General features: G+C 47.5%; 1 protein-coding gene across 1 annotated transcript; it reads left to right on the forward strand.

Moving 5' to 3' along the window:
* The first annotated feature begins 279 nt into the window (after positions 1–279).
* SLC35B1 (solute carrier family 35 member B1) lies at positions 280–6867 on the forward strand. The gene is made up of 9 exons (XM_074978997.1): positions 280–557; positions 2009–2112; positions 2731–2861; positions 3685–3715; positions 3925–4085; positions 4464–4590; positions 5423–5529; positions 5837–5990; positions 6536–6867. The coding sequence occupies exons 1-9, from the start codon at positions 349–351 to the stop codon at positions 6586–6588; spliced, it is 1077 nt and encodes a 358-aa protein (XP_074835098.1). The 5' UTR covers positions 280–348; the 3' UTR covers positions 6589–6867.
* Positions 6868–9698: the final 2831 nt, after the last annotated feature.

The raw sequence follows: 9698 nt of genomic DNA on the forward strand, positions 1-9698 counted from the left end.
AGGAAACAGAGCGCCTTGCCCCGCCTTCGGGCCATGGGGCCAATCCGTGATCTCCACATTGGTATACGTCACTGCAGAGCAGCGGCGCTGTGGAAGGCCCCCGAGCTTTGCGGACAAGGCGCTGCCTGATCACAAATCTGCGGTACAGGGGCTCGGCCGTGACAGGACAGAGTCAGCGGCGGCGGATCTAGCCCGCGTGGGCTCGCAGGACGCTCTCGATGCCACAAGCGGCACCACCGCCCCTTTGGCTCGCCCCTCCTGCCTCGCCGGGTCCGGCAGCGCCGAGGGCAGCCTCGAGCCGAGCCGAGCCGCCGGCGCTCGGGAGACGGGCGCGCTCAGGCAGCCTGTATGAGGCCCCCTGCGCCGCCGCAGCTGCTCCTGCCGGTTCCTCTCCGCGATGTGCGCCTGGAGGTGCTGCCTGCCCTGAGCGGGCCCAGCGCCGCGGCCATGGGGGCGAGCGCGGGCGGGGCCCTGGTGCCCGAGCGGCTCCGCCTGCCCGTCTGTTTCCTGGGCGTCTTCGCGTGCTACTTCTACTACGGCATCCTGCAGGAGAGCATGTGAGCGGCCTCCTTCGCCGCCCCCCGGCCCCCCGCCTGGGGCCGCCTCCCCGGGTTCCTTCCCTCCCCCCCCCCCCACCGGCCTGGGGCCGCCTCCCCGGGTTCCTTCCCTCCCCCCCCCCACCGGCCTGGGGCCGCCTCCCCGGGTTCCTTCCCTCCCCCCCCCCCCCCCCCGGCCTGGGGCCGCCTCCCCGGGTTCCTTTCCCTCCCCCCCCTCCCCCCGCGGCCTGGGGCCGCCTCCCCGGGTTCCTTCCCTCCCCCCCCTCCCCCCGCGGCCTGGGGCCGCCTCCCCGGGTTCCTTCCCTCCCCCCCCTCCCCCCGGCCTGGGGCCCCCTTTCCGCCCCCTCCCCCCGCGGCCTGGGGCCGCCTCCCCGGGTTCCTTCCCCATTCCTGGCCCAGAATCTCCCTTACCGGGTATCCCCTTCCCTCCCCCGGGGATCTGCCTCCCCGGGACACCCCCCACCGCCTCCCAGGCCCTGGGCTGGGGAGCCCCTGCTCTACTGGGGGTCTTTCTGTGAGTGATTGCACTTCCTTTGGGCCCTGCTGGAGATCCTGTGAGCACCCCAACCGGGCTCCCTACTGGTGTGACTTCCCACTCTCCCCGTTTCCCTGCCTCCTGCCAGAAAATGTGTATGTAACAGTCCCTGACACGGTGGAGCCCTTTTCCTGCAGTAAAGAATTTGAGCCAGTGGGTTTTTTACCCACTTTTTATCGTGTTTTCTCTCCCCACATCGGAGTCCCTTTGCTGGTCTTCTTCAGGTGACTCACATCTCCCACCTCTGAGACACTTTTGCCCCATCCTGCAGGAGAGCCTTTGAGTAGTTCCATCCTCCCATCCCAAGTCTTACAGGAGGGCGTAAGAGTGATCCCTGCCCATTGTGGGTTTTTGTCTAAGCACTGGGGACCACTTTGGCCTGGGTCTTACATCAGCACCTGTAGGAATCCCCTCTGGACCTGGGATCTGGGCTGCCCCTTGTTAGCCAGAGGACGAGGAACACTTATAGCAAAGCATGTAAATGACTTCTCTTTCCCTGTATATAAGTCTTACAAGAGACATGTAAGTTGCACACTTTCAGTGTGGAGTCCCCCTACTTTCTGCAGAACAGTAGAAGCTGGACATGTCATCTCTCCTGAGTATTCTAGGAAAGCCCATCTTTTTAGGAGAACCCTCAGGATCCCATGTGGGGGGGGGGCGTTTTTTGGCAGTTGTGTGACTAATTTGGAGAAGCTTCATTCTGCTACAGGCTTAGTGCAAGTACAGCTGAATGGAAGGAGGAGAGGGTATAATCAGTAGGTACAGCTACATGTTTGTGTGAAAAGGTTGGTAAGCCATTGGGCTACACCTCCTAGGAAGCAAGAATGAGTAAATGTGTGACAGGGATTTTGTTGCAGTTTTTCCTCTGTGTTCCTCTTTCCCTTTTCAATCCTGTTTAATTCATTTCTTCCTACAGAACTAGAGGTAAATACGGAGAAGGTGCAAAGCAGGAAAAATTCAAATATGCTTTGACCTTGGTTTTCATTCAATGTGTGATCAGTGCCATCTTTGCCAGATTAGGTAAGTGCACCAAGGCCAGTCACTGTTTCACCCCTAATTTTTCTGCACCAGGACAGCTTTGAGTCTTACTCCTGTCCCACTTCCTTCTCCTGTGGGCTGGTATTGTGACACATTTCCATATTTGTGGGGCTCCCCCTCCCAATACCAGTGTTTGCCCAGGTCATAATTGCTAGGGGATTGTGAGCTCTTGTTGAGCACACAGTGACTGTTCCATTTGTCTGCATAGACATTGCACTACTGGCTAACCTACTTTCATCCATAAAATTCTTTATTAAGGCATTGCATAAAACCAGATCCTAAATTCTTTTAATTCACTGTGGTTTTACTGTTGGCAAGGATGTCTTGAGATTTTGTCCCTTCTCAGGGGGTCCCATATGTATTCCCTTGGTGTTTTTAATTTTTCTTCTGCTATGCCAAGCTTTAGGAATTCAGTGTACCTCCAAGCACGTGAGCCAAGAACAGAGTAGTGTTGGAGATCTGGACAGTTTTCTCTCTGCTGTAGAAAAGAAAGTGACTAGAATGTGGCTTTTATACCTCTGGTCCTGTGCAATAACCTCTGGATACCAGTGCCCAGTTACATCAGCCCAGGGTTGTTTCTTGTACATTTTTTCTCCACAGTGATCAAGCTTTTTGATGGTGCCAGGGTGGATCGGACCCAGAACTGGCTGTATGCAGCTTGCTCACTCTCCTATCTGGGTGCTATGGTTTCCAGCAACTCAGCTCTACAGTTCGTCAACTATCCAACTCAGGTGAGAAGAAGCAGGTGGACTGGTCTGTTAGCGAGAAGGCTGCATTATTTTTTTTTTTTTTTTTTAAAAAAAAACTTTCCAGAGTTGTCTTTTTTTCCCCACTCAGGAGTTCTGCAAATTCTAATTCTGTCACCTTGGCACGTGAGAGGCTCTGTAGTCCATCAGTGCACGGTGACTGGGACTGATTTTAAGTAAAGACTACATTCATCTCTAGAATAAAGATTAGCTGTGCAAGACACTGCTGTTCTGCCCCTCAGGAGTGACACTTTAGGGGATCAAGTATCAGAGGGGTAGCTGTGTTAGTCTGGATCTGTAACAGCAATGAAGGGTCCTGTGGCACCTTATAGACTAACAGAAACTCAAAACTTTTCTGTTAGTCTATAAGGTGCCACAGGACCCTTCGTTGCTGTTACTTTAGGGGATGGCATTCTGTTGCTTTTCTTTACGGTCTATTCCTACAAAGCAAAGTGCTGATGGAGTCTGTGGTTCCATGAAGGACTAGCTATCCAGCTGCATAACAAACCTGGAAAATTATAGGAGGAAATGCTTAAAAATCAAATCTGGGAGAAGGAACAAGCCTCATGTTTCAGGGTTTAAGCCATTGTCAGAAACCTGCACTGGGGAGGGAGCAGATGATTCCCCTTCCCACCTGCTGTAGCGTTTCTTGCATTTTTTGATGGATCTGGTGCTGACCAGTGTCAGATAGGACAGTGAATTAAATGTGCGGCAGATCAGATCCAAGCCAGCAATTCCAGAGGTCCACTGGCTTGGTGTGGGGCAGGCTGTAGCAGGTAGCCAGTTAAGATAATCTTTCTCTTTACAGGTCCTTGGGAAGTCCTGTAAGCCCATTCCAGGTGAGCAGCTACTAGTTATAGTTTTGTGTGTTTCTCTTGCCATAAGCAATCCACGGATTGCATTCCTGGAAACAGTCCAGCTGCTCATGCAATAGGTCTGCTCCAAAACTATCTGTGCATTTCTCAGTTAAATCCAGAACTGGACAGAGTCAGTAGATTCCTACCAGAATGTTTTGGGGAGCGCCTTACCAATCCTCTTTTCTTTTCAGTCATGCTCTTAGGGGTGACTGTGCTCAGGAAGAAGTATCCACTAGCGAAATACCTGTGTGTGCTGCTGATAGTCACAGGTGTGGCCCTGTTCATGTACAAACCTAAAAAGGGAAGTGACAGTGCTGATGACCACATCTTTGGATATGGAGAACTCCTCCTGGTGAGTACTGGGCTGTTGAAGCATAAGAATCTCTGTGCTTTTGTGTTGCTGAAAAGTTCAAAAGAAAACAATTACTAGTACCAACTTCTGCCTCAACCTGCACACTAACAGGGATTCACAAAGCCAGCATTAATATGCTTGGGTAGTAATCTTCCTTCTGCTTCAGAGGGATGTGCTTGCACACTACCATATGGTGACGTGGGAGGAAGTGCTAGCACAGGCATGTCTGGCACCTCTCTGTAATGCCCTCTGAAGGGTGTTTAAACAAACTGATGGAAACAAGAAAACTACAGAATTTAAATGCATGTTCCAGGAAGGGAGCAGCTGGCAGGGAGTTCTTTTCTGGTCTTCTCCAACCTCTGTCTTTTTTCCCCTAAGCTGCTGTCACTAACACTGGATGGACTGACAGGAGTGTCTCAGGACCATATGAGAGCTCATTATCAAACCGGTTCTAATCACATGATGCTAAATGTTAATCTGTGGTCCACCTTGTTCCTGGGGGCTGGTAAGGAATCCATAGTGAGCTGACCTGAAGAATCATTTGAAAGATCCTCTAGGCCAGAACCTTGTCTCTTGTTCTGAAAAGGACCTAGTGAGTCTTGCAGAGATGTTTGTTTTAAACCTAATCGGTGGAGATTGTACTGTAGTTTCTTAAATGTCCAGCAGGGGACACTGTTTCCTCAAAGTGCCATTACCAAAGCCACATTCACATGTCTGAACAGTTCTTGCTTGCAGGATAATTCCCTAGCATAGGTTATAGTTTCCTAGGCTACAGTTTGGTGGCTCTCTTGACAAAGAATGAGGTCACATCAGGTTTCTAAACAGAAACCTCCTGTTCCGGTTAAGGGGTGCGTGTGAAAGAGATTCTAAAGATAGCTGTCAACAGAACTGTGATACGTAGTGAAAGGTACAGTCTTTTGTCATTGTTACTTTCATGACTGATATTTGTTGTACGTGTTCCCTTGATGGGTGAGGCCTTAATGTAGATGAAAACTGGAATCTGAAGGACATCTTCTTTGCAAAGATGACATTTTTACATCTTGCTGCAGTGTCTGATTCCTTGCTCTGACACCCTAGAACCCCTTTATTGGCTGCAAACAATGAGTTCAGACAGACAACATCCAGGAGTTAAATCCTAAAGGGACAGCTGATTTGCTGTTTTCTTTTCCAAAACAAGCTGGCATGGTACAGTGGCTGAAAGCTTTCTGCCACTGGTGTTCTTTGGGCAGAACTTCATCTTTGCTGTTAAGTTACAGTGAACGTGAGCTTAGGAGTATGAATGTTCCTGCTTGGGATTTCTGGCTTGAGTTCATCCTGCTCCCTTAAACTTTCTGCAGGTATCTTCTTCACAGGGGAGATCTGGGAATTCCTGAGTTTTGCTGAACGCTACCCCAGTATCCTCTACAACATCCTGCTGTTCGGCTTGACAAGTACACTAGGCCAAGTAAGTAACTTTCTTTGCTCCCTGGCCTCAGACATTTAATGACCAAGGAACAGTTAATGACCCAGCTGTTGTCTACTTGTGTGAAGTTGTTTGGTCGTCTTGCCATGTCAGTCTGCTCCTTGCTCACTGTTGAGCCAGCATTTTTGAATCAAGATGGTCACAGTTCAGCATTAAGTCTTATAAGAATATCTTCAAGTTGCAGTTGGGATTTGTTCTTTGCCAAAACATTCTCATTAACTGTTTAAGATGGATCTTCATGTTGGAGATCTTCCTTCTCATCTAAACTGAATCTCTCTCCGTCTTCCAGAGCTTCATCTTCATGACTGTGGTATACTTTGGACCCTTGACTTGTTCAATCATCACAACAACACGCAAATTCTTCACCATTTTAGCATCTGTCATTTTATTTGCCAACCCAATCACCATGGTGCAGTGGGTGGGGACTGTCCTGGTGTTCATGGGTAAGTCCTGGGAGCAGTGTGCCCTCTGATTTTTACCATCCATGTGCAGAATAAGTTTTGTTACAAGCACTGAAGCATGTGCAGATGTGCACCACCAGTATAACCAGCTTTGCTAACCAGCTGGGTGACACTAGAATTTCTCCTGGGTGGCTACCCAAGCACACAACTTACAGGAAGCGCTGCATGAGAGCCCAGCATTTTGAAGTCTTTCCTTAGCCATTAGAGTGGTGGTGTTTAAGCAGGGGATGGGCTGACATCAGATTATAGAAAATGAATTTTCTTGGACACCTGCGGGCAAAACCACTGTCTTGGTGTTTGGGGGAGGGGATGTGGAAAGGATGGAGAGACCTTTTCAGCTACCGCTGTGGACACAGATCCTGTTGCTTTGGGAGACTTTCTTTAAAAAGTTTCACAGATTCCCATCGTCTCTCAAATAATTCAGCCTCAGTATGTTGTGCTATGGAGAGACCTGACTGTACTTGTTTAAGGAATGCCTTGGGCTTTCTCTTACTTCGTTTTCTTTTTTTTTCCTGATTTCTCTGCAGGTCTTGGACTTGATGCAAAATTTGGAAAGGGATCAAAGAAGACACCACATTAGACTTCTGAACTCTGCAAAATTGGAATGAACTCTTAACTTATTGTGTTGTACCTCGACATCTGTCATGAAACTGGACTCAGGATGGGTGCCAGAGGAAGGGAATGGGTTTTCCATTTCAGTTATGAAGTGCTTTAAAAGTGTTAATTTTAATCAAGAGCTTAGCTTTTTTCCCCCCTGCAATCAAAACTGCATTGATGGGTCTCAGTAGCAGGGAGAAATTAGAGACTTATCGAGAAGAAACACCTCAGACCCTTATTAAAGAAAAGGAGAGAACAATAATTTTCCTGACCTTTTATTTCAAAGCAGCCTTCTGATTGTTCTTGGAAAGCCGCCTTCTCTGTGTATGAGTACTACAACTAGCATTTCTTCTTCACCATATCCCTGAGGAAAGCACGTCGGTCTTTTTCTCAGTCTGACTTTGATGCAGTGTAGCAAAAACCCAGGACTGAGTGACGTTATTGGAAAGAGAAATCCCATCTGCCCCTAAGCAAATGGGGGTCTTTAGATGATGGCTGGTGAAGCCATAAACTAGCAGGGTTCTAGTTTCATTCATACACCAAGCGTACACAGCTTGTAATCTTCTCTCCATCAGCAATATTTAAAATAGAGCAACTTTGGTATATGTAACAAAGTCCTGGGCTCTGCAGTTTTCATTCCATCTGCTTAACCACTTGGGGCCAAATTAATTCTCTTTCATCCCTCCCCCTCTGCTGTTGAAGAAACAAGACCCTCTGCTGCTGACACCATGCCAAGGTTTTGTGACAGATGCTTCTAAATGTTGAAAGTGCCCTTGCTAATTAACCAGCATCACTGAGAACTGTGGAGCAGCAGCTCCCCTGCGCACTGGCTGTCTCTGCAGTGTTGGTGGGGGCGAAGCTATTAACATAACGATGCCTTCAAAGTTGGAGAGCAAAATTCTCCAAAGAGAAAACTTTACACATGAAAGCGTGTTTCCACCAGCTGCGGCTTCATCTCCATCTGTTCTGTGGCTTTGGCCTCTTGCCCCTCCAGATGGGATCTTGATCACCTTCCTGAGTGACTGCTGCAATTCTGTTCTTCCCCACACTGCCTGCAACCTTTCTGGCCCCACAGTGGCTTTCATTAATCTTCTTAATGTCTGACCACTCTTCCCCAAGGACACAGTTCTTTTAAAATTGAACTCTTGTAGGAAAGATTAAAATTTGTCCAGAATTTTTTTTCCTGCTACCAGCTCCTCACTAGCTTCCTATTTTTTTTTAAATATTGATCAATTAAGAGCAAACATGTCCTCTGTAGTAGAGAATCCTGTCATTTAACCAAGTCCTGTGTTCACCATGAAATGTAGCTTGCTGAACTCAATAAGCTGGTGTCTGGTTCTATTTATCTAGCTATCCTTAGTCCCTCTGTAGGTTCCCCACAGTAGATACAGTTTTATCCTCTCAGCACCCCATTTTTGCAGCTCAGCATGAGACTGACAGAATTGACTCTGTACAGGGAGCCTACAGCAAAGCTAAATTGGAGTTTGCTCTCCTGACTTTTCAGTGCAGTGTCTTTATTACAAGGCCATCCTTCCTCCTTTCAAGGAGGAAGACTTGCACTGGTGAAGGGAGATGTATGTGGCCTATGCACCTTGAAGAAAGGTGGAGGTAAGACTCCATAAATTTATGCTGGAGGAAACTGGAGTAGCAGTAAAGTTGTTCTAGGATGGCTCTGTGTTTGGGTAGTCTCTTGTATTTGCCCTTTAAACCTCTGTTTAGAAGATTGGCCCCTGCCCTATGTGAGAATAAGGCACTGGTGCCTGAAATCCTTGCATAAACAATGTACTGTAGAGTATCGGAGGAGTGGCCCTGTTAGTCTGGATCTGTAACAGCAATAAAGGGTCCTGTGGCACATTACAGACTAACAAAAAAAGTTTTGAGCATGAACTTTTGTTCTGAGCGTGAGCCTCACCCTTCCTGACTGAGCTAACCTTGTTATCCCCAGCCTTGCTTTGGCTTATTTATACCTGGCCCTGCAGATTTCCATGACCAGCATCTGATGAAGTGAGTCTGTGCTCACGAAACCTCATGCTCAAAACTTTTGTTAGTCTATAAAGGTGCCACAGGACGTTCATTGCTGAATGTACCAGTAGTAGTACAAACACTTAACCTAAACAGGGTTTACTGGAGTGCTGCTTACTTCCCAACCAACAAGCTCAGTAGAACCAGGGCTCCCCTTCCTTTAGATAAACCCAGCACATTTTAGGATATGACATTCAATCTCTTATTAATAACTGAGTTTAAGCCTGGTGTGCACTGCAAGTCCAAGGAAGACTAGTCATTTTTTACCAGACCTTAGACACCAAGTTGTCAGGACCATGGAGCATTTTTTTTAAAAAACAAAAAAAAAAAACCCCTCTTCTGTGACCCTCTAACTACTATTCTCCACTGCCGAACCCTGCAGATAACACCTCTGATCAAACTAAGACATGTAATTATCTGTTGGGTGACTTGTCAGAGTTTGGTGAGGGAGAATCACAGACTTGTGCCTAAACTCAGTGGCTTTCAATGTATTTTATTGTCCTGTTATACAGATGGAAGAGGTTGGAAATGGTTTTTAATAAGAGAATTGGCAGAGGTGCTGACAAGTGCATGATTTAGATTGCAAGCAAAACAGCAAGTGCAGAACACAGCACATCTGCCTCCTCTCTCTTCTGTCTGCTCTGCAATTCATGTACTAGGCTTCATCTATACTACTGCAGGCCACCAACATAACATAACTTTAGCTACATAAATAACACTACATAGGTCTGCTTCCTGCAGTATCTTCACAGTGATAAATCAACAGCTGATGCCCTCCCACTGACTATTTACTTAGTTTGGTGCAGTACCAGAATTGATGGGAGAGTGCTTGGCAGTTTGTCTACATTAGACACGACAGTGCAAATTGATCTTCACTGTATCACTCACCCTATCCATCGATCTAGGGAAATTAGTGAAGACATGTCCTTAAGATGCTTAATAGTCACAGAGGGTTACTCTGTATCTTCACAAAACAAAAAAGCAGTCATGTAGCACTTTAAAGATTAACAAAATAATTTGTTAGGTAATGAGATTTCATGGGGTAGACCCACTGCAGATCAGCTTTTTTGT

Source organism: Carettochelys insculpta, chromosome 28, assembly GCF_033958435.1.
Source record: "Carettochelys insculpta isolate YL-2023 chromosome 28, ASM3395843v1, whole genome shotgun sequence".
Classification (NCBI taxonomy): Eukaryota; Metazoa; Chordata; order Testudines; family Carettochelyidae; genus Carettochelys; species Carettochelys insculpta.